General features: G+C 42.1%; 3 protein-coding genes and 1 non-coding gene across 4 annotated transcripts in view; 2 read left to right on the top strand and 2 right to left on the bottom strand.

Annotated features, from left to right (window-relative positions):
• LOC136431977 (uncharacterized) overlaps positions 1-12,529 on the bottom strand; it is a 116,981-nt gene extending 104,452 nt beyond the window's left edge. The window contains exons 1-3 of the mRNA XM_066422997.1: positions 12,325-12,529; positions 8,602-8,755; positions 1,580-1,836 (exon numbers count right to left, since the gene is read on the bottom strand). Coding sequence (XP_066279094.1) covers positions 1,580-1,795 — 216 coding nt within the window. The 5' untranslated portion in view covers positions 1,796-1,836; positions 8,602-8,755; positions 12,325-12,529. The remainder of the gene's footprint in view (positions 1-1,579; positions 1,837-8,601; positions 8,756-12,324) is intronic.
• A 1,399-nt stretch (positions 12,530-13,928) lies between these two features.
• On the top strand, positions 13,929-13,999 carry Trnag-ccc (transfer RNA glycine (anticodon CCC)). The gene has a single exon. It is a non-coding gene; the product is annotated as a tRNA-Gly (tRNA).
• A 782-nt stretch (positions 14,000-14,781) lies between these two features.
• On the top strand, positions 14,782-23,820 carry LOC136431946 (eukaryotic translation initiation factor 2 subunit 3, Y-linked). Its single transcript, XM_066422968.1, has 13 exons — positions 14,782-14,914; positions 15,918-15,981; positions 16,414-16,475; positions 17,122-17,187; positions 17,474-17,595; positions 17,951-18,093; positions 18,525-18,635; positions 19,284-19,418; positions 19,829-19,923; positions 20,737-20,881; positions 21,417-21,586; positions 21,988-22,160; positions 22,568-23,820. Exons 1-13 carry the CDS (start codon positions 14,792-14,794, stop codon positions 22,629-22,631), a joined length of 1,473 nt encoding a protein of 490 aa, XP_066279065.1. The 5' UTR covers positions 14,782-14,791; the 3' UTR covers positions 22,632-23,820.
• The window catches only part of LOC136431930 (kelch-like protein 13), a 26,813-nt gene continuing 25,119 nt past the window's right edge, over positions 23,313-25,006 (bottom strand). Inside the window, exons 5-6 of the mRNA XM_066422967.1 lie at positions 24,754-24,943; positions 23,313-24,452 (exon numbers count right to left, since the gene is read on the bottom strand). Coding sequence (XP_066279064.1) covers positions 24,132-24,452; positions 24,754-24,943 — 511 coding nt within the window. The 3' untranslated portion in view covers positions 23,313-24,131. The remainder of the gene's footprint in view (positions 24,453-24,753; positions 24,944-25,006) is intronic.

Here is a 25,006-nt window from a genome sequence, read left to right as displayed (position 1 = left end):
GCCCTCTCCCTATTGTCTAATGTACCATAGTCCAAACAGTATATATTTACTTTGTAATATGTCACACATGTAATGTAGGTATGGCACGCAACATCAGGTGATTTTATTGATTTTTTTAAAGCTGTCAAAATCGTTATTCCTGTTGATACAGAAACATGTACAGTACCTTAGAAAACTGATTTTTGTAGTTCTCCTAAATATTCATATCAATACAAATCAATGAATACATCTGTCCATTTACCTACAAGTTTATAAACTTCTGTGATGCCTAAAATGTTTACTCTCCAACTCCAAGCAGAGGTTGGTGGAGAAGATTGTGACCTTTTTGTTTCATGTTTTCTGTCAGCACTAGCTCTCTGTTGGTGGAGACTGCCGACAGAAAATGGGGCATATGATAAAAAGGTTACAATCTTCTCCACCAACCTCTGCTTGGAGAGTAGCAAAAGTACAGAGATTTGTGTGGTCTACATTTTTGTGCAATTGGGATGGTCCAGTGGGAGGCCGCACCACCCATGGCTAACATGTGTATCACATATAGTCATGATTTTCATGGTGCCCAGTTCGAGACCAAAGAAAATATCAAGACTTTTGCAATTTTGTGTCAGATCAAGTTCAGGTATAATAACAACTTTTACATTCTGGCATGTTTGGAAGACTCTGTTTGAAATAAATAAACAGCATCAAATTTTTAAACAGTATCAAATTTGTAAAACAAAGTGAGATGATGTTTTGAGCTTTCTCAGCTGGTACCATAGCAAAACCAATTAGAGATTGCCCTAATTAGAGTGGAAATGCCCAGTTACTATTCTATACCCTCAGGCAATGAAATGGAATCCAGATTTTTGCAAGCCCTCAAATCAGAACAATCCTAATGAAATCTGACAAAACATTTGCAACATCAAAAAATCAAAATTCAAATTGCAGTCTTGCGTGATTTTTTTCATATAAACCATTCAAGCATGAAATCCGATTAGAGAAATCTAGTGGACGTGAATGGCTAGCAAACACATTTGGGTACCGTTATCTGATGGTACAAAGTTCGCAGGACTCACATTACTGATAGGAAAATTAATCAATTTCAAAACAGATACGCTGTGTGCGAACCAAAGCATTTGAAAGTAAAGTTTTTCTCGCTTGAGCAAACTCAAGTGCAGTTGCAGATAAGGTTTACACAGAAACGGGATTACAAAACCCCACCGTGCAAATAAATCCTACCCAGACCCTGAGCAAACCCGATGTGTACTGTATCTACGGCAATTTCAGGACAAGGGTGTGAAATTCCCATGAAGAGAAATGACAACAAACAGCGGCCATGTTTTTTTAGAATACAGTAGAATTTGCAACGTACAGAATATTTTTGAATTATGACTCGATCATGCAGACAGTAACGTTGATTCGATAAAAAAAATTCCTACACTTTAAAGTTAGTGACATTCACACTTCTTAGTACTGGAAAATATTTGAAGACTGTCCTGGTCCGGATAACCACGGAAGTCAGGTTTAGTCACGTCTGTAAACAAGCTCAGTCAAACAAGAGAAATTATGACACATGGACACTGACAAAATAAAGGGCACTCACCACACGTATCAGCCCGTCGGGCAGAGTCGCTTGAACTTGGAACGAACACTTCTCTTCCTCCTCCTTCCCTTCTTCCTGTAGTTTCTGTTGGGCCATAGCCGTCAGGATACCGGTCATAAGCGAGTCTGTCAGAGATTTGGATCGGACAAAAAGCTTCCTCTTCACCGAAGAGACGTTTCTCCCGCTACGGCGGCGTTGAACCTTAGCAGCCGACATGATGAGGATGGCAGGCCGCCGGCGTCCTTCCCGCGATCACCCTGAAAAATCGAACAGAAATCTCCAAGATTCCGTCGGAAACCTAACGGGAACACGCACACGCCACGCTCCAGTTATTCAGTTCGTCTGTAACATTCCCAAATCCGGAGTTTGCTGCGATTTTCAGAGCGATAAGTCGGACTGTAAATCGTCCCGTAACGTAGTACTGCCTGCCACACTGGGCCTTTGTACGATCGCACAACTCCGGTCACGTGACGGGCTAAACAAGCACTGATTGGTCAGTAGTTGTTCTAAACTACGCCCCCTGTCTGATGAAGACCTCGTTTTTGAACAGTTACTTGCAAACTTTATAGGAGTAGAATCTTCGTCGTCTCCAAGCAGATCTTCCGGTGGGAAAATCTTAATGTCGTCCAAGACTGAAGCCATGAGCTAAGAGTGGAGGGCCAAGACAGTAGCCATGGAACCGGGAGCTTGAGAAACGTTACGACTTTGGCTTTTTACATCTGCTTGGAGATGTACTAAGCGTGTCCGTGGGATTTCAGTTTGGCGGGATTCGCACTTCTAAACATCTAGCTATTTGTTTCTTTTTTCATATAAACTCCTTTTATATTACGGGATGTCGTATAATTTGAAATGGGTATGTCGCGACGTTACCCGATCAGCATGAGGCGTCGTTTCCACAATAGGTGCGAAAACCTTAGGAGGATAATCTCGACTAGGTGACAACAAATTGGCCAATTAATCGGTAATCTTGTTACAATGAAAAAAGAATATGTTCCTCCCCTCTGTCTGGACAGGCGCCAGACGGACTAGATTAAAAGCGAACGTCAAGTTATACCACTTGCAAAGAGAATGGGGTATTCTTCTTCAAAACTGAACTGGCGCCGTAAGTGGCCAATAACATGGAATCTGACGAGCCTCGAAGTCTTTGCACATCAGGTACGGAGCGCAGTTTTATGACCTATCGGGTTTGCATTTGCTTTATAGCGCCTTGATGTGTCTCGCATACGCATCACTTTTACAGTACACTCACCTGTGCTGAAGATTGATTCTTCCCATACGTGGGTGCTATTTCCGAGCAGATGTAGTGTCCGACTTGTTTTACGTGTGTTTCTGTATTCTACTCGTTGATTTTACAACATTTTGTATGTCTATCGTGGTGTGCATTTTTCTGTATTCGCTCCCACTATGAGAAATTCTGGCAGAGACCACATATACCAAGGACATTACGTATGTCCTTGCATATACCAAGGAGGTTATAACCTCCTTGCATATACCAAGTACCAACAGATGCTTGTCTTTAGGTGTACTTGGACTCGAACCCTTACAAAGTCAAGGTTACCACTCTTGCGAATCTTTCCGCCACTTGGACGTGATTAACTGCGTCTTCGGACAGTTAGTCAACATCCTTCGGAAATAAGCGTGACTTCCATTTTCTCACGGTCTCTCCATTTCTGCTCGGCCAAGTACACAGAATGGAGGGCAAAGTGAAGAATGTCCTCTCTAGAGGTGTCGGCTGCTTACACAGGATATTGAACAGCCGCTTTCCGCGTAACTTACGACACGTTCAAGGACCCGGCGTCACGGGTTCGAGATTTATGGGACTTCGGGTTCAAGTGCAGGTCAAAGTCTTGGTCAGCTAAAGCGCAGCCCGGTCTGCCGAGCCCTCCACGAAAGCAAACCATGTGCAAACTCGGAACTGTTGGCATTCGCCAGTAACTGGAAACAAAGAAAAGCAGGCGTAGACGGTGTATTTGCTAACATCACCACCAATGTCTGCGCCGCCAATGTACACTTCGGACTTTTAGGTGAGTGACGAACGATAAGACGTGGGCGTGTCCCCACTTCTGTCACGCGAAGGTGATCATTTATCATCCGAACGGCAATGTACCTGACGCGTTGGTCTTGACGATTCTGCAGTCTGTCGACTCCTAGGACTAAGTAAGTCGCATAATCTGTAGCAAAGAAATTTAAGAATGGGACAATGGAAAATACAGTGCTGTACAGTTTATAAAACAGTCTTTCAGACTTAGATGGTGTATATGGCTGTGTTACCTTGTTTGATTCGTATGACTTGCAAAACTGATTATTATTGGTTGTTGGTCAAATTGACGTCAGAGTTACGTCTGGGTTCGACCCCCCGGACGGAATCTTACGGGACAGTCCATTTACACTTTCGGGAAATTCAAAAAAAAATATTCCTAGTTCAATACCTCAAAAATTGTTTGGTATTAAACAATGAAATTTATCAGTTTTTCTGTTTAACAACGAGGAAGACACAGATTTATTCTAAGCACTATCCACTTTGCAACTAGAACTTGACTGGTCTATCCCCAACGTTAGATATTTCTAGTCACATATATACAGTTTTCACAGAGTTAACAACCCAGACAGGTGCGGCCAGCTGGGGTTAGGCGGTACGTGTAGGTCATGGACCACCGTGTAGGCACAAGTTACGCCGCGGTGTTAATTAAAGAGAACATTTTCACGTCAGCACAGAGGTGATGAGGGACCAACAGTTGGCCACAGTTGTTGCATACTTCTGTTTCGCTGGAGAAATCGGAATTTCATACAAAGGAGTTCCGCCAAATATTCGATGTTGTTGGGATAGGCGAATTGTTTCCAAGAATAGAAAGAAAATGTACGCGATCTCCAATACCGAGGCGAGTTTTCACAAATGAGACCAAAACAGTGCTAAAGTGTGTTAGCCTGGGTACCATCCTCCGTAGCAGCCGGGCTGGCTCAATCTTTCAGTGGTTAGCAAGCGAAAAGATTGAGCCAGCGGTTGCTACGGAGAATGGTACCCTGGCTAAAGGATCCTAAAGGTGTGTGGCCTTCAGTCTCCTTCAGTCGATACTGGACAGTGTCACGTGTTCTGAACAGTGATGGATTGAGGGAAAGTACCGCGGGTGTCGTTCAAATTGCTGGGCGCGAAATACCACCAAAGGTACTATAGATTTTAAAGATTGGGACACAAGCATGGGAACATTATTCACAGAGCTAGTTTTCGTACGGGGAGATTTTGTTTTGTACGTAAGTAAGTGCAGTAATAAGACCACGGAATAGTTTATATAGTTCTCAAAGAGCCCCAGCAGGAGCCCAGCATCAAGACGCCTTGGAACCGTTGAAGTTGAGGAGCCGAGAAACGTTCGAAAGGGAAAGTTCAGTCAGGTATAAGGTTGGTTGAGATCTAACGTTAGAGTAACAGAGGTCAATTTCGCACCTTCAACAAGGAATAAATGATTTCAAAGAAAACGAAGGCATCTGTGTGAATAAGATGAAAAACCTATTCGATTTGATAAGAAATAAAAGAAAGAAGTATGATTTCGCAAAAGCATACTCAAACAGCCAAGCGCTGGAGAAAGAAAGTTGCGTCACCCTCCCTACACCTTTTGATTTATTGGGAAGTGATGTTTGATAATAGGGTTCACCTGGGTTCAGGTGGAATTAAAGGGCCTGATCGCTGATCCGAGGTGCACGAGGGTGCGGTATGATGACTCACTCTGTTTAAATGTGGTTCTTGATCCGCCGGAAGCTGGTGTATTGAATGATGTTGAATGGGTCCTTGGCTCTCCTATACAGTTGTGTTGTATTAGGGTGCGGTAAGGGCGGGGATTCCACCGTTTCAAAGTCCGAGGAAGTGAAGAACAAAATGTACACGTGTTTGCAAGTTACATGTATGTACATTGTACTCCCGTTTCTATTGATATGATGACAGGTAAATCTACGTCTACGTGACGTGATTTAGATCTAGCTCTAGATACGGGAGACCCTCTAGCCCTTCACCACACAGTGATGGCCACTAAAGTCGAGGCAAGTGTACACATAAGATTTCGGAAAGTTCAAAAGTTTGTTTTCAACACCCAGGAAGTACCAAAAAAACGTGTTCGGCTTTCCCATTTTCGATGAAAACCAACGTCCACCAAAAAGTATCGTCCGGCGGAAACTACCACGCCACACCGTCGGTACACACCATGGGAAAATCGATGTTTGGCGATGTCTTGTTTCTCGGAAGTCCCTAGCTCAGAAAACGTACAATAGTCGCGGCGGATGTTTGTAATGTTAGAGCTAGAGCTGAGGCTGCTTTTTTGTTGTAAAAAGGGTTTTGGAAGGAGGAAGAGGAGGTTTGCTGTTAACTTTCGAATTAATCAATTCATGCATTGATCGGGAGATCGTTGATTGGTAAGTCGCGGAAGTAACGATGTAGGTCGGACTCTCTTGCAAAAAACAACAGGAAACGTTGTAAAGCGGCATAAGTGTTATTGAAAGTTTCACTTGTCATGGGAAATAGTATGCTGCACGACAGGCAAGATGGAGAGAGGGAGAGAGAGAGGGGGGTGAGGAAGGTAGGTAGAGCATCAATGAGACAGAGCGAGGGATATGGAAGATCTCGAGGAGGAGAGATGGTGTGTGTGTATGGTGAAGGATGGTTGACAAACTGAAAGAAATAGATACATACAGAGAGAGAGAGAGGGCCTGAGCGAGAGAGAGATCACGGCCCGTCGCTCTCTGTTCCATTCACCTGTACAGCGTGTTTAATAAGCGCCTCCTAGCGTCCCGGACGGAATGCCAGCCCCACGACTTCTAGTTTCCAACCAAACGATCGCTTTTGATATACTGGGGCGTTGGGGCAATGCAGAATAGCTTCCTAGTAACGTGCCCGAGACGACTGGTCAACTAAAAGACAAAATGAAAAGACAGAAAGGAGGAGGAAAAGAAACCAAGAAAAGGTGGAGTGAAAGTCGGCTACCTAACGTAATTGGTAGTCTATTCATCGAATTCTTTTTCCACTTCCAACATTTTATGTTCTCAGTGGATGATATAGATCTATATTCAAATTTCGAAAAAGGTTTTGAGCTATATGCGCTCCGAGATAAAAGAAACAAACAGATAAATAATCCAAGGCCTTCCCTAACGTTAGATGACAACAAAACTTTTCGAGGACCATTGCTATGTAAACACGGGCGGCATATGTACGCTGCAATTACTTAAGGCTGCTTTCGACTAACGAGTAACGCCTTCAAACATCATTTAGTACGTATTTAGTTCTGTTGCGACAACATTTATGCGACATGCACTTATCATGTATGGTCGTTTTGTTCATCGATATCAGATTGTTCAACGTTATGGAGAGATATTGAGGATATCACTAGCATAGGCTGTGTTACACAGCCTCTCGCTGTCGCCAGTGTCGGGGCTGATTGGGTATCCTATGGGCCTGACAAGTGGAAGGGATGCTAAATGCTTAGATCAGCCAGGCTAATCCCTAGAACTATTTTAGATACCATCTTCTACTTGTGTTTCATGTCAAATCATAAATCATAGTTGCATTGTAAAACTAAAAATCGCTAAGCAGATCTATAAGACTCGGTACTAACGTTACCCGTTGAAGTATTGTATTCTTCTAACGGTTCGCATTTTCACTGTTCCTTTCCATGTGGTTTCGCATACGCATGATTGAAACATTACTTGGCCCGTGTTGTATATACTGTAGTTGCAGAGGATGTTGAAGCCGCGCCATCGTTGGTGAAAACCTTTCAAAACATGCATGGGCCTGGGTAAAAAAAACAGCACTGCACTCGATAAACAAAAATATGAATAGAGTCTAGTACAACTTTCACTATTTCATTTTTAGTTTGAGAGTGTTGATTTGAATGTCACGGTAGCTATATAGAACACGTCAAACCAATGATCAGCTAAGAAATATACGCCCATTGATGATTACATATTATTTTCCTATTTCTCACAGTGAGTCTACCGAGCACTATTTTTGTTTGTTTGTTTGTTTGTTTGCTCCTCCGTTTGCTAGTTCCATCAGTTACAAACAGTTACAAAATGCTTCGCCGTGGATCGAAAAGGTTGGTTGATGGTTTGTACAGAAAGAGACTTTAGAATTGCACACAGATATGATAACTATCATGTTGGAACGTAACGGTGAACGGTTATGCACTTTATACACAGTTCTATATATGAGCCGAAGTCACTGTGATGACAAGTCTCTAAGTCTAGCGTTAGCAGACTCAGTGTCTGAGCGCACGGATAGTTGTCTTTAGCTAGTTCTGCGGGTTCTCTCCGGGTCAACATTTTCATGCGTCCCTCCCCTTTAAGATTTTGCACAATGTCAACGACAATCTATATATAGAACTATTGGGAGGTAGCTGAACTATAAACACGACAGCGGCAAAAAGCGTGGAGGCATTTACAATAACACATCTGCAGAGCAATATCACAATATGTGGTGCGTTATCATTGACCTCTAGTCTATAACCGTAATATTTACCGATTCTGTTATTGCACACGCAAATTGGACGAGATCCTACCTACCATAGACCGTGTCCGGCATGTATGAAAACGATTACACAACCTCACCTCTTTTGATAAGTCACCGTCGCTAGTTGCAAAGAACTCCAGGTCCCGGCCACGCACATTGATGCGTGGTCTGTATCGCGATTTCTTGTCTAACAGTTTCGTTTTGGTAGATGAACTAGCTCCAGACTCTTGTATTATTCCATACTAAGTATTGTCGCTGTGGCAGCTCTTTGTTTGTTTCTGTTTTACCTGAAACCCTACAAATTGCTGGGGTTGTGTACTTCTGTCCGGGCGCGGAATCTCGCACCTCCCAGAGAACCCTGCGGCACGCCGGCCGGACCGTCTGATCCTGACCACATGTAAGCGGACAGAAGAGGGGACGGCCTTACACATGTTGCACGGGATTCCACAGCCCCTGTGTCATTTGTATGCTGTCCAAATTTCCCCTCTTAGCGCTAGTCCAGATTAAATCGGGAATAATGTAATAAAATACCCACCATCTTCTCAGCTTCCGTATCCAAACACCTGAAGACAGAAACACAATCGCCGTCGCTGATGAAAGGAAAGCTCGGAAGATTCCTTCGGTTTTGGGTCAATCCTAAGACGGTGTAGTCCCTGGAATTTTCTTGGCGGAATCTTGAGTCTCCAGTCCTGAGAAAGTGAAACATACAGATTGATCAAACCGACTGTCGGAGGTGATGACTCGAGGAATGTGCGCAAGTTTCCCCCTCAGGTTTCTCTGATTGGAACATTCCGAAGCTCTGAGACTCTCTCATTGGACAAGGTGGCATCACCGTTTGATTTTTCGGGGTTCAAAGTATTTAGGTGGGGATTTGAAGAAGCTAGAAAGGGAAGCGAAAGGGATAAAAGAGATTTTCAGTGGATCGGTGCGGATGGTAACACATGTTCCAGGGATCATGGGATTAAGAAAGTTTTTTCTACCTCTCATTTTTCGGTCCAAGAAAAATAAAGAGGGCTTAACTGTACCAAAGGGTTGGACTAGAGCGCTGAAGATAGCACTCGTTGGCTCGCTGGCTATCATGGGATGGAATATCGTGACTTGACCTTGCGCCCTCTGAGTAAAGTCCTTTCTTTTAACTAAAAGCATTTTGGAAGTTATTGAGCGACGGGAGAGCTAGAGGACCTAGAGGGCATAGGGCTGTATCAAAATGTCCCCGAGAGTTCTGCAAAACACATCGCGTAACCCCTACTCTTCTTGATAAGTTCTTTAATCCCAATACCTGTAGAAGATGCTCACGAAACGTCAGGTGTCATTAGAAATCGTAACTTTTTTTTTTCAGATCCAAGGTTATCTGTGGCTTGCCAGTTAGTTGGTATAGCCTTTGCATAAAAGGACCAACAGCAGCAACCAACATGGCTGGGACCAAAAGACTGATGCGAACGAATATAAGCTTTGTCATTAAAAGCAAGTTATAAACACTTGTAGCTTTGGTTACGTTATGATTTCCAAGACTCCCTTTGAAAGTCACCGACTACAAAAGCGACCAAGTTGTGACCAAAAGATGCGCTGCATATGGGGCCAAAAGATGCGAACATAAGCTTTGTCATTTGTTAAGTATGTTATAAACCACTTGCAGCTTTGGTTACCAAGATTGTCTTTGAAAGTCACCGACTACGTTGTGGTTGCTACATATGGCAACGCACGTGTGCACCGTAAACAGGGAACGAGAATGCGCGTCACGTGACCTGGAGGGAGTGCAGGGTTTGGCGGGATGTTAGCTGTATTTCTAACCCTGCCGGTACCGGGCTTTGTACGGGTTATCCAAACGCCATGTTTTACTGTCCTCTCGGCGATCTCTGTCAGCGAGCTGTTGACATGGCTAGCACAGACCACACGGTTGGAGAGGAGGCGGTCTTTTTATGTGCCGCCCTTATCTAGTAGCTAAGGATGGCACGGAATCCAAGCAGTGTCCAAGAAGCCAGGGGGAAAATGTCCAAAAAAGGGACTTCAATCAATATGTTGCCAAATATCTAGTGCGTAATCTAGTCAGGATGCGTGACGTGCGATTGGACATCTTTTCAAAGACTGCAATCTAAAAGGGTCCAAATGATATTGCAAGCTACAAAGCAGTACACTATGGACCGACGATCCAAGTTACGATAGTTAACCACTTTTAACAGAAACAAGGTATGTATACTCCTGATATGCTGATTTAAGTGTCTTATAGCAGTTTCCTCAGGTTTTTAACCAGAAAAAGATTTTTCTAACTTGTTTGTAAGTTGGCTTCCCCAAGAACTAGTTCTCACCCCCCCCTAACGGCTTCCTTCCAAACTGCAGTTTTGTTTTGTTTGTGACTAACTAGGCTATCAATCTTAAAGTCATAAATGGATTTTCATGACCTCATGAGTCTGGTAAATTTCATTGGAAATGCAGTATGAGATAATTCTCACCTGCGAGATGGCTCTGGCCACTTGACATTCTTTTCAGCACCTATGAGACAGCGGTCTCTAACCTCTATCAATGTTTCCTAGCTTAGATCGATGCCATGGTGAAAACTTCCTCCTTCGGAATGTGAAGATTGATTGACGAGAGTACATGCACTTGAACTTTGTCCTTTCCCTCAAACTGGGTCAAAAGTCAAGACGATAACAAGATCACGCATTTTGCACGTGCGTGCATCGTGCCATTCTAGTCGGAAACTGAAAACAAAAAATTACAATACGAGGAAGAGACTATAGTTGGACTGCAGTTATGTGTTGAGTGTTAAGAAATATTGCAACACATGGCCATGGCACTTTCCGACAAAAATAATGACCATGAAGCTAACAACGTAGTAATTCGTTCGGGCGTCAACGAGTTCTTTAGAAGTCAACCAAGGTCATACCGCGTCATTGGTCACACACACACAAAAAACTCCCACGCGTACACTTAAATACAGGACAAACGTCATCAATATGGTCTCCTGCTTTCGTCATCATACGTCACACGCGCCATTTATCGGTACTTATACCACCTTCAAACAAGGCTGTTTGAAGGTCTCCTGTTGTTTGATCGGATCTTTGGGCCGTCAAACTACAGAACAATTTGGGTCACACAATCGGGCTATTCGAAACACCATTATGTCTCTAAATACCTAACCAACTACAACAATATCAAAGGGATTTGTGACGATACAAGTGATACAGTTTTAAGAAGCTATATTCCTGATTAGCAATTCTGAACGCGTTCTGCTTATTTGCGGGTTCGAATGACGCAGCTAAACGCTTACGCTTTGCCCACCGCACGAAACACATAATGACATATAAGAATGCTTTAATGAGGGGTACAGAAAAAGATTACTACTTGTATTCAATTCTCTGACGAAGGTTCAGTAAAATCGCTTCTCAACAACATCCACGCCCTTTTTGAAGTGCTTCTAAAAGATCAAATCAAGGACATGTCGCCTGTATTAACACCAGATATCCCACCGCAAACATCGTCCACACGTTCTTCAAATAGCTACTAAACCAAGCTTGCGACATGTGTAAGCGTCGGTGTGATATCTTTGGGCGGATAAATGCACTCCGACGACAGGACAGTCGACACGACGGTACACTGTCCCAGTTTGGGAACAGTTCATTTCAAGGTTCGTCAAATTTGCACTTTCACGGTCTAGATTTTCTGAATCACCCTCGATCTAAATATTACCCAAATTGTCATCAAATGTTCCAAGGGTGTACACAAATGGAAGAATGTCTAAAGAAAACATGCATAAACTGGAACCTACGGTAGGAAGTAACGTTACACATAGATTGTAACATACAGTGCAGTTGCGGTCAATGCTCGTAACTGCTGTTGGTGAATTGTGTCATTTGAATCATGATAATACTGTCCGGGGTATACACGTACTATTGGCCTACTAGTATGGACGGGGCTAAAGGGTCATAAGGTTACCCTATGTCACGATGACACTTTTACAGCACTGATTGACCACTAGGAGAGTAATGTCATACAAAAAGTGGACAAAACAGGAAAAGAAGTATCTTATGAAACCCCCTTTTACAAGAACGATTCGTTGTTTGTGCTAGTAGAGCTCAAAGTGGTAGATGATGGGTATCTACGCTACGCTTAAGCACCTTATCCAGATTTGAGGGCCTAATGAGGGTCTTTCTAACAACAACTGAATCAAAGGTCTCCAAGTATCGAGTTTAACGTAGATAAACGTATATTGAATAAAAAAGATAGGATAGATAGTCGTGGATAGATATAAGTTTCTTACCTGATGAAAGCCAGATACAATTTCCTGACAACAGCTCGCTTAGAAGAGACGCGACCCGTTGTCTCGCTGTCTTTTAGCGTGGTTTTGTATTTGCACACGCGTTAAAGCAAACGAGTGTTATCGACGAAAGAAACGTGAAAGCGCGGGACAGGTTTTCAGCTATGTGTCATGGCGGCGTCTGCGAAAACGTGACGACGTGGAGTTGTCGTCTCCCTGCCGGCTTAAAACCGTCGGGGTGGGGTCTTTTTCTATTTTCCGTGACTTTCCAAACGATACAGTATTGACAAGCCACCACGCATTCATTCTACAGGAAACGACACAACAGGTAGATAATGTGAGAGGCAACACATGCTCTGAAAGTCTTGTCAACAAAAGTTTTTATTCGGCCATTGTTAAATGCAGCAGTTCAAAGGAAGCTGACCAATTAACAAGCAATCGGTTTGGTTCCGGTGACAGGCGCCATAGTTACACCGCGCCAACATTTGCACATTTATAATGGCCTGGGACAGGCTGCTGTTTACCGAACGGATATTTATCTTGGAGTTGTTCGCCAGACAACCACCTGTGAACGGCTACTGCAATGAACAAATTAGCTCTACGGTCATGCAGCGTCCTCAGGCGATCAATTAAATAAACGCAGCTAAAACTCCACGACCTCATACCTTCGCCAAAAAACCTTCTTTATGACTGGCCATGACGTATTAGGAGTGTTTCTCATCAATTATAAATCATACCAGTTGATCATCTTCACCCAAATAACAGAAGTTGTCCAACGTATGAGCTTAACAAGGAAGGTTATTCTAACATTTATAAACAATTCTGCAAATGAGGTCCTTATTATCATAATCTATAGTCTGTGAATAGAGGGACGATCCATTTCACATGGGATGAAAGGTCTGGGGAGGGACAGTCCATTTCACATGTAGATAGGGTCTAAGATTTAATTTCTCTTGAGTTAACAACGTTATGCCACCAACAAATAAACCGACTAGGTCCACTGCAGCACCAAAGGAACCTCCCAGAGGACCCATCTTCGAACTTGACCTTTGTCTTCCCAACAAAAAACTTACCACCAACATCCGTCGATGGCATCAAGAGTTATATCGCAAACACCATCATACTAGTGCCCTTCTCAGGCCTACGGCGAAGGCAATGACTGGCGCACTTATACATACAGTGAGCCCTCTGGGACAAGCTGAGGGACGACAACTAGGCCATGTTCAATACCTTTGAGAATACATGCAGGTCAATATGAAGCTATATGTGTAATATACAATCAATGAGACAGCTCAATCGCCCTGCCTAGTCCTACAGTGGCATCTCTGCTACTTGCGCCTGACCGAGGATGTCACAACGACGACTAGCGAATAAAATAAAAACTGCAGATACACTTATCGGTAGCGCCGCATACCTATGTGACCGAATGGTATCGCAGCTGCACTGTCGGTTTCTAATATAGCCTCCTTGGTTTCTAAATGATATAAATTATTCCTCGTTGTAATCTGGTGACAATTAGATCAGTTTCAAAATATAATAAATTACATAATTAGTATGGATGGGTAGATGCTTTCTTATGCAATAGATTGCCCAACCCACGTGTCGCCGCGCCGCTGGTGTAGTGGTATCATGCAAGATTCCCATTCTTGCGACCCGGGTTCGATTCCCGGGCGGCGCACGTTTTTTGCCTTTAGTTGTTTTATCTTCATCTTTTGATATCAAGCCGCATTTGTCCATACGGCAGCATTTCCTAACAACGTTCCTCCATACGCTGTGCTTTGTTTTCAGACCTACTTTTTCAAGGTGGTAACAGAGCCTTCAAAGGAGGTGCGCTTCTTCAACATGTTCGCTATCTCTCTGAGTCTGTGGAAGTTGAAGACCAACCCGCAGCTGGCCCGGAAGTCGTACATACAGCGAAAACAGCTATATTCTCCAAATATGATAATCATGCATGACCCCATTCATTCAATAAAAGAAAATCCTTATCAATTTTGAAACATTGTGCACATCTATTGGGAACGCTAGCTAATAAAAGGAATGGCCCGTAACTTTCTCTTCGAATGTGATAAAGAAAACATCAACCGTTCAACGGAAAGAAAGTTGAGAGCGTACTCAGTTTTGAGCTGAAGCAATTGAACACCGATCAATGACACTTGACATGACAGGGCAGAAAAATGCACCACACATTGGTGACATCTAGCGACTTTATGACAAACTGCAGTAAATTCATCGTCGGTATACTATTGCATCAGACAGAACGATTTGCAAAGGCTGTTCAGACAGGATGAAAAGTATGCCTATCGAAAAATGATGGATAAAATAGATATATACTCGCACATGATAATCATTGTGAGAAAATAATATATTCCTCAAAAGATTCTTTTCATTGTTAGAGATAAAAATTAAACTATTGATTAGTGATCATTAGTTGTTAATCTTTCTAGTGTACCATAATGCAGGCTCTATAATAATGTTGAGAAAGACAGCTTACATTCACGCTTCCGACATGGCGGCGGGAGAAGGGAACCAAAGTCAGGGCGGAGAAATCTCGTCAAGACAACCGCATTTAGCCAAGCAAGATGTCGCCAATTTGGTGAGTACGATTCGTAAATAGTGTTGAGTGTACGAGGAAGCAAAGTCCCTTCCAAAAGTCCTCGTGGATGCAGATAATTAGGCTGAAAGGAGACAGTGACAAACGTGGCTTTTCTACCATCTGGAAACATGTGGTAGTCTTGTGGGGAGGGGGGCGAATTTACGTGCTTCAGCTATGCAGTAGTGAAAGTAGAATCGTGCCCAAACTTTTGATCTAGCCAAGTAAATCTTACATAGAAATTGAATAAACACAACTGACTGTCAGATTTGATGTTTATGAGGGGGCTAGGAATCGATGGACGGCGGTAGGGTAGTTTTTTTGAGAAAACTAACTAGATTTCACATGACTTTTTGTTTAATCTTGTAGCAAGTTGTACTATTCTCTTGTAAGCTATTATGGAAGTGTATTGTACAAAGGGCAAATGATTATGACAAGTAATGGACTTCTAGTAACTAGAACATTTTGATGATGAAATACATGATGTCGTAACTGGATCCAGGGCCTAATGTTACATGTTTTTGTCATGTATCTCTCCATGCTGCAACAACTTGTTTTTGTTTCATCAGAAATTCCCGTGTTCCAGTAAAACTACAGGTTTCAATTGCATAGAGCATAAGATAAGCTTTTGCTAGAGAGGCAATTGTTGATTGTTATACACTGTAAACATTTTAGACATGTTCTCCAGCAGACACTCTCCTTTAGAAATGTCTAATCTTGTTAGCTATCAACTCTTTTATAAGATAATGAAGTTTTTTTGTGGCAGCAACTACTATTATGGAAAGTCTCTTACATTTACAATATGTGCAGAAATATTACATTAGATTACAAATTATATGTATACTGGCACAGAGTTGCAGACCTTAACCATGTCCAAGGCATGTTACACTGAGTACAGTTGTCTCCTTCTCCTCTGAAGATAATATTGCCTTTAGTGGATAGAATGCATCATTTTCCTTATAGCTGAGATCCTTAAGTTGTACTTAGTTTGTTTGTGTTGTTACAGGATGTGGCCAAACTGAATGCCCTCACACCAGAGGTCATCAGTAGACAGGCTACCATCAACATAGGTTTGTACTACATGTACCGGTAGTACTCTTTTGTGCTATTAATGTATTAGTACACCCTGTAACTGTGTTAGTCTTATGTGGTTATCATAAAACTTAAAAGTTATCCTAAAGAATCCCAACAAATTCCCTTGGGGTTAACAGTCTGAAAAAGTTGTTAGGTGAACGAAATAAGTGTACAATCCGCCAAATAACAGTTACTCAAGCAACTGGATATGATTTTGGATAATCATATCCTGTTGCTTGAGTAACTGTTATTATTTGGCGTATCTTCTTACCGATATGTCTAACCTTCATCGACATAAATCTACAATATTTTTGGTTGATGTAAGATTGTGAAAATCATCTTTGAAAGTACATAAATTGTGTAGGCTACATTCATGATCAATTTCAACAGAGCTACAGGCAGGTTTTAAGTCTTTGTATCCCACCCAGGAACCATCGGCCATGTGGCCCACGGCAAGTCTACTGTAGTGAAGGCCATCTCAGGAGTGCAGGTAGGTTACTGTCTTAAAACTATAAAAGCACTGCCACCTAAACATTGCTTCCGATTTAGTAAGACTGTATTTGCTCATCTTTTTAGTCTGTATGTTGGTAAATGAATGATATTACTGTATAACTAAGGAGGTTTTGGTATAACTATAAGCAGGGCTTGAAATACTGGGTGCATGTGTACTTTTATGCACCCAAAATTGCGCTTGATTTTTGACTGTGGGTGGACCAGTTGTACATTAGTATACAGAATGTTCTTTAAAAAAAAACAATATAAGCTTTGTTGTGCTTTGTTTGAAGTATTACTTGTTTCAAATTTTATAGAATGACAAGTTGAATTTCTTAATTAAGAGAGACAGTAGCTGGGTTTATAACTACATTTTACTAACATTCTACTTTTTTATGTTGTGCACCCAAAATTCTTTCTGCGCACCTATCTTTTTAGTTTAGGTGCACCAGTGCTCCTGTTCCCAAAAATGAATTTCGTGCCTTGATAAGGAAGGGTTTATCAAGGGTAGTGAAAGGGTGTTTCTGTATTCTGGGTGGTAAGGATATAAGTTGAGGAAGTCATGTCGGGAAATTTTGAAGTATTGTCATTGTGTATAGTTGTGTAAGGTTTTGTGATGTTGACTGTGTTTATCTTTCCCACAGACTGTCCGGTTCAAGAATGAGTTAGAGAGAAACATCACCATCAAGTTAGGATATGCCAACGCAAAGGTGGGTTTATAACAGTTTAAGAACTATCATACAGCCAGCATTGCTTTTTTGCAGTGATCCTAAGGCGTTAAGTTTGTGTTATTGTGGGAAGACTACTTATGTTCTGAGATCATTCAAGTTCTGCTGCCCACAAAATTAGTAGAATATTGTTTAAAAATTTGTGTGAAGACTTCTTATGTTGTAAGATCGTTCAAATTCAGCTGCCAAACATTGATTCCAATCCAAGTGAAGGGATGTGATCCCAAAATGAAGTCAGTCTGCTTAAGTTTACCTTTCCCCCTCCCAGGTGTATAAATGTGACGCTGGGACCTGCCCGCGCCCCGACTGTTACCGGTCCTGTGGCAGCTCTAAGGAGGATGTCTTCCCCTGTGACAGGATGGGCTGCAGTGGCAAGTTCAGAGTGCAGAGGTCAGTTTTAACTATTGGAACTTAAGATACTGTTGTAAAATATAGCTTTTTAATTGGTTTGTACTCTTCCTATTGATAGTCCACTCTTGATTTGAAAGGTATGATATGATCATTTGAATCTAAATCTTCATATGTCTGTAGTTTGTAAAAATATTTACGGTATGGATCTGTATAGAGCTGTTTCTTGTCACGTGATAACCGACATCAAGTCAAGTGATTTGAACTCCAAGACGAGATCTGACTTTACTGGGGTGATGAAGAGACAGAGTGTGTCTCGAAATCTCCCCAGAGTAACTCTTTTGTTGTGTGTACGGTTTAAATATATGTCAAAAGAAAGCATGATATCTCTTTGCAGGCATGTTTCGTTCGTGGACTGCCCGGGTCACGACATCCTCATGGCCACCATGTTGAACGGCGCGGCGGTGATGGACGCGGCCCTGCTGCTGATCGCGGGGAACGAGTCGTGCCCGCAGCCGCAGACATCCGAACATCTGGCCGGTCAGTCTTGATATTAGATCTTACAGAGAAGCACTGATTGTGAGACTGGTTATTTTAGATGAATTGCTATTAGTGGCCTCAGAAGCCGATTTTTGTATGTTGTCTTACCATAGGAACCTTCCCATCTTGTTTTACATTTCAATACCTCTTATGCATGACTCTGTGATTTGCCATGTAAAACCGTTTTTTCTTGTTATTGTAAATAAGTACTGGTTAGTTCTGCTAGTTCATTTTAGTGACGTTGAAGAAGAGTGATGGGTGTCACTCGAAATACAGCACCACTTTCTGTGTCATCGTTTCTACAACACAATATTAATTATAGGTTTTCCCTGTATAATCTACTACTATAAACAAGGTGATTGTTTTCTTTTGATCTGTAGTTGGACCTGAAATGGTATTATATTCACTGATATGAATGTTTTCTGTTGCAGCTATTGAGATCATGAAGCTGAAGCACATCCTGATCCTACAGAACAAGATTGACCTGGTGAAGGAGAGTCAGGCCAAGGAGCAGTACGAACAGATCCTCAAGTTTGTACAAGGTGAGCTCAGCCAGGGCTGGAAATACTTTAATTAATTCACTTTATCTTCACGGTAGCAAGTTCATCACACCAATTTCACGGTGTAAGGAAAATGGACATTTTCACTGAACTTTAACTTCACGGTGGCGGCAAGTGATTTACAGAAGGAATCATAAATGAGAAAGATTTGCGAAGGAATAATAAATGATTACAGGTTTTTCACTGTTTTGATAAGTTCACGGTACAGAGAAGACCCTGAAAACAGTAAACATGAAGTTAAGAAACAAGAACAACTGCATATGCAGGTTAGTGCAGGTTGGAGCTGTGCAGGAATTTTTTGTGTCAACCTGTACTTAACCTGTACCAGTTCATGTGCTAGGTACATGGATGTGGATTGTTGTTCACAGCACTGCTTGGTCCCATCTATGACATGCTGAACAAATAGTTGTAATGGTAATAGATAGAGACCAAATAATTTGTCCTTGATCTCACACAAGTCAAGGTCAGGAGAGGAGAAATTTCAGTGGCTTCGTTCTGACACGAACAAACCTTATGAAAGAACAGTAATCAAATATGTGGGGTGTGCTTGGACTGCACCACTGACAGGGCATACTAGAACCCCTAAACATGAAAATGATGCCACTACTGACAATGATGTGATTTTTACAGGCACGGTTGCGGAGGGCGCCCCTGTGATCCCCATCTCAGCCCAGCTGAAGTACAACATCGAGGTGATCTGTGAATACATCTGTAAGAAGATCCCCATCCCCGTCAGAGACTTCACCTCCCAACCACGACTCATCGGTCAGTCATGTCTTCAGCGTGTTCTCTAGAATACTGTAAAAGCAGAAATGTTCACAGTGGTTTTATGTTTGTGGTTTTCCCGGGCTTTACCGCAACTTAAAACCACAGCGAAAACTTCATTGTTTGACTGTAGCGCTACTATTGTTCCAAACGCGAACTCAAAACCACTGTGAACACCACTGTTAAAGCCCCTATCTCACTGGACCCTCGGCACATTGTATTCAAATGACGTACTAAGCAGTAAGTGACAGTAACAGCAGTGTTCTTTGTTGCATGCAAAATGCTAACCAGTATCAGCCATGAGATTCTGTAGTGTGGTAGAGTTGTAACTCTTGAATCATATGTGTCTTTGATAAAGCATGAGGTATTGTTAAATATGAGGTAGTAACTGTAGTGTTGTTTGTCCACAGTGATCCGGTCCTTCGATGTGAACAAGCCTGGCTGTGAGGTGGAAGACTTGAAGGGTGGTGTTGCTGGAGGAAGTATTCTCAAGGGTGTTCTCAAGGTAGGATTGTCATTTTCCATTCCTCCTGCCCGACATCCTTTCTTCCCTTCAAAATTCCTCCTTTGATGTTTTTTCTCCGTCCATTTTCCTCAAACCAATTACCCACTCATGTCTTGAAACAAGTCTAAGTTTCTGTTAGTTAGTGAAAATCTTTCTGACACTTACAGTGTATTGGGCAGTGCCCATTTCATTTCTATTGCCCTTGGGCCACACAGTTGTGCAAGCACTACAACACTGGTATTGGAGTGTGTTCAACTCCCATACTCTCTCCAGGGCTCGAAATACTGGGTGCATGTGCACCTGTTTGCACCCAAAATTGGAGCTGTGCACCTAATTTTGGACCGTGGGTGCACTGGTGCACCTAGATATTTTTGTAGGCTATAGGTACTATTGTACACTAGTGTACAGAATATTCTTGAAATGTAAGTATCAGAAAAAGCAATACAAATATAACCTTTCGTTGTGCTTTATTTGATGTATTACTTGTTTGAAATTTTGAATAGCTATAGAATTACAGATTGAAGTTCTGAAGAGCGTTAAACTAAATGTACAATGTACTTGTAATTATGTTTTGCTGACATTCAACTTCATTTTATGTGGTGCACCTAAAATTCTTTCTGTGCACCTAATTTTTTTGGTTGGGTGCACCAGTGCACCTATTCCCAAAAATGAATTTTGAGCCCTGCTGTCATAAGTGCTGAGTGCTAAGCAGAAGAAACAGTATGAACCATTTTTAAAGTCTTTGGTATGACCCAGCTGGGGTTCGAACACATGACCTTCTGACAAGGTCCCCTGCCGTTGTCGTCCCCCCAGGTTGGGCAGGAGATAGAGGTGCGTCCGGGTATCGTGTCTAAGGACCACGAGGGGAAGCTGATGTGTAAGCCCATCTTCTCCAGGATCGTCTCACTGTTTGCAGAGCAGAATGACCTGCAGTTCGCTGTGCCTGGAGGCTTGATTGGTGAGTTATGAGACTAGCATAGATTGTGGAAAAAAGGTTGTAAAATTCTCTCTTAGGTCAACAAATTACAGAGCTAATGTTACATCATTGGTAATTCTTCATGTCCAAAGTTTTCCAATTTTCTTCAAACCCTCACAAATTTTCTTGCTGGTTTGCATTTTATGTCAAGTTTCCAACAGAAGTCATGTACATACTTTTTTCACTTTAATACCTTAATATACATGTATATGTTAATTGCTTTTGGATTTTTAATTGTGAATCCAAAATTCTTCATACTTCAAACTTGGTGTACATTTAATGAGATCAAAATGCTTGTTTGGTCTGTTATTTGTATGCACATGAGTCCACTCTTTAAAATCTGATGTTGCAGCAACTAGGCTTGGCTGGCCAGCACTGCTTCCTGGGTCAGCCCGCTTGTCTGTTTCCCATTATTCTCAACAATAATTCCTGTGCGGTTAGAACGAAACCTAAATAGAGAACAGTCTATTTAAATCTTATATGTACATGAAACCAATTCTCTTCTGCTCCCCTCCAGGAGTGGGAACTAAAATCGACCCGACGCTGTGCCGTGCGGACAGGATGGTGGGCCACGTGCTGGGAGAGGTCGGCGCTCTCCCCGACATCTACACAGAAATAGAAATCTCCTACTTCCTCCTGAGGCGCCTGCTCGGGGTCCGAACGGAGGGCGACAAGAAGGGGGCAAAGGTGAGAAGTGAAACTGACAGAAAAGGATTACTCTGATGTTGACTATTTCACACAGTTTGTGTTGTACCACAAAGTGGTGTAGTAGTTAGCAGTCTGAGTGTCATACTAGATACTTCCAGGGCTTTCATATTCCCATACTAAAACCAGATTCACAACCAGGACAAAAGCAATAATAGACCTACGTCCTACGCCATTGTTGTACGGCCAGAAAATTTTCAGGTCTTAGTATGGGAATATGAAAGCCCTGGAACTAACTAGGATGACACTCAAGACTAGTGGTATATGTCAATCACATGAAGAGTTTTTCTATCAAGTATATTAAACATTTTGGCAGTATTACATAATGCACTTTTAAGAAGTACCAAGTTTCCTCCCCTGAAGCTGTACTGTTTCTCCCACAGGTTCAGAAGCTGTCTAAGAACGAGGTTTTGATGGTGAACATCGGGTCGTTGTCCACGGGGGGCAGGGTTCTCGCCGTGAAGGCTGATTTAGCCAAAATAGTCCTAACCAATCCGGTGTGTACAGAGATCGGGGAGAAAATCGCCTTGAGTAGACGGGTGGAGAAACATTGGAGGTAACACATTTTTTGTTCACTAAACTGGGGGTGATATGAATTTGCTGGGACATTTGAACAATTGCTGACATCACGTATCCGTAAAGTCTTGTGAAAATAGCTCACATGTCTGTAACTCTCTGGGTTTACATTCAGAAGTGATTGGTCCTTATTTATTCTGATGAAGGCGACAGTGGTTGTTGAAAATTTGGTCCTTATGTACCCTTTGTGTTAGAAGAAAGCATTGTCACTATGACAACTACCAACACAGATGAGCTTCCTTGACATTTTTGTTGTTTATTAATTTTTTTTTATTCATGACTTGAAGTTTTTTTGGATAAGATTTGTTACTTGCATTATCTTGTGTGCAAAATCTCAATATACCTTGTAAAAACTGAAGGTAACAATACATTTATTGTCTTCTCCAGGTTGATTGGCTGGGGCCAGATTAGAAGAGGTGTGACCATCAAGCCGACAACGCAGGAAGACTGACAGCTGTCAATCAATCAATAATGATGGCAACTGTGGGCCTATGATCCATTGTACAGCCATACCAATGGAATTACTTGGTTCTGATATTTTTGCATTGAAAATTGCAGCAGAACATTGAAAAAGAGTTGTCCCTAGATGAAGGCATTTGAATACATTGTTGGTCGCAACTTATAGTTGGATCGGACAATTGTAAATTTCAACTGTAGAGTTCTGACAAGATTAAGATGATATTGAAATGGAGTCATTTTCATCCTGTGCTACAGAATTATGAAGAAAGATTGTAAAATCGTACTACATTGATTGGTATAGATTGGTACAGAGAAGTAAGAGCCAAGTATTGTATTGGTATGGCTAGATAGGATAAATATGCTTTTGTAATGACTGGTAAATATCACACTCATTTCTGCTCAGTAGTGTCTTACTCAACAAGAGGAGGCACGTCTGAGCTAATTTTTGTGATGCTTTAAATCTACTGTCATACTAGTACATACCTGAAACACTTTAAGTTGTTCCATGAACTTGAAGAGCATTATACAATTCAAACAATCTGAACTTGCCCTTGTAGCTCATTGTGCATATGGACAGTGTAAGTGTTAGGATTTTCTAAAGTTGACATGTAAGTTTTCCGAGAAGACATCTTAGATCACTTTACCCTTTCCCTTCTGAAGTACACACGTAGTGTAAGTCGTGAAATATTTACTGTGGTTTTATGTTTTCACAGTGAGCTCTTACAGCGAACTCATCACACAGTTAACACATGCTCTGTCTTGCATTTTGTTACTATGGATGTTTCAATTGCAAACTTAAAACACAGCGAATTCCTTATTTCCCCTCCTACCACAAAATTAATCCCCTGGAACTTAATTTGCAGTACAATGTAGGCTTTGGGGACAAAATCTGTATTAGTTAGGTCTGTCTCTTTCACTAACAAAGGTAGCCTGAGTGTCATCCTAGTTAGTTCCAGGGCTCCCGTGCTCTCCAGAGTGTATAGGAGCCCTGGAAATAACTCGGATGACTCTCAGGCTATCACAAAGGTACCGTACCAATAAGACTTCTAATTTTGTCATCTCATTTATTTAGTACTTGAGTGATGAATTTCAAACTGTCCTGGATGATTTAACTTTTGGAATAACAATTTGTTTGACTACATATCCCTGTTACATATATCTCAATAAACATGTACCCTGTATGGGCCTTTTCTTTTTTGTTTGTGTTGTTAAAGCTATTTCTGAAACGTTTGAAAGTGTTACCCATCATAACAATACAATAACAAACGTCCCAACAATAGAATACAAAACATTGCAACATTGCAATACAAAACTTCACAACAATACTAATATAAATATTGCCAACAGTACAGTACAAAACTGCCATATCAATAACATAATCTGACCAGTTGCTTTCAATCATAAGTTTGCATAAATTCATTTAGATTGTCATATACAAATAATCCAAGATAACTTGACAGTTTGATATGGAAGTCAGATGTTATTTCTAATGTTAGCGCAACTTCCAGGGTATCTTGAGCGTACATATTGTAGACCCGGACAGCGTATCCGGCATGTCTCGGTCCGATCCCCACTTGTCCGTCTCGACGTCGTACCACACCAGAGCAGGCAAGTCCTCCCCAGCCGCGCGGAGTACGTAAATCTTGCCGTGCAGGACGGTAGCGCGACCGACGCCCACGGTGAACGGCGGCGGGGACAGGACGCTCCACTGCCGAGAGGCGAGGTCCAGCCGCTCGGTGCGGAGGTGCATGGTACGGGTACCGTCGGGACGGAGATGGCAGCCGCCCAGGACGAAAACAGCGTCACCGAATGTCTGAAAATAGACAAGGGTAAAATCTATAAGGGGTGGGATCGAAGGAGTGGCGCGATGATAGAATGGAAGAAAACGCAACATCTTAGGAGGGTTACATAATGATATTACATGTTCACCTGAATTATTATGAAACCATGGTGGTCTTCTTGTTTTATTTAGATCTCCATTAGTGCTACATAAAGAAACACTATTCTACCTGGGTGGTAAAAAGAAACTTCTTTGCTTCTTTGAGATAAAATATTAAGCCCATCTTGAAAATTTAGAAACGTAGATGTAATTTGTACAGTTAAGGCCCACATACCTGCATGACGTGCCACCCCCTCTTGTTGTTCATGTCTGTTTCCCTGACCCACGTGTCCTGCCGTCCGTCGTACGTGAACGTCCATCGGTGGTACCTGTTCCTGGAGAAGCCGCCCGTCACGCACAGGCGTCCGTCCGGCAGCGTCGTCGCCGCGTGGCCGTACACGTGTTCAGGGAAATTAGCTACATATCTATGATTAAGACACAAGATTTGATCATTTGTTAGCTGTCGGTTACAGGTTGAACTACGGTAG

The sequence above is a fragment of the Branchiostoma lanceolatum genome, chromosome 1 (assembly GCF_035083965.1).
Source record: "Branchiostoma lanceolatum isolate klBraLanc5 chromosome 1, klBraLanc5.hap2, whole genome shotgun sequence".
NCBI lineage: Eukaryota > Metazoa > Chordata > Leptocardii > Amphioxiformes > Branchiostomatidae > Branchiostoma > Branchiostoma lanceolatum.
The sequence above is the reverse complement of the archived record's forward strand: the minus strand, read 5'-3'. Positions and strand labels throughout refer to the sequence as shown.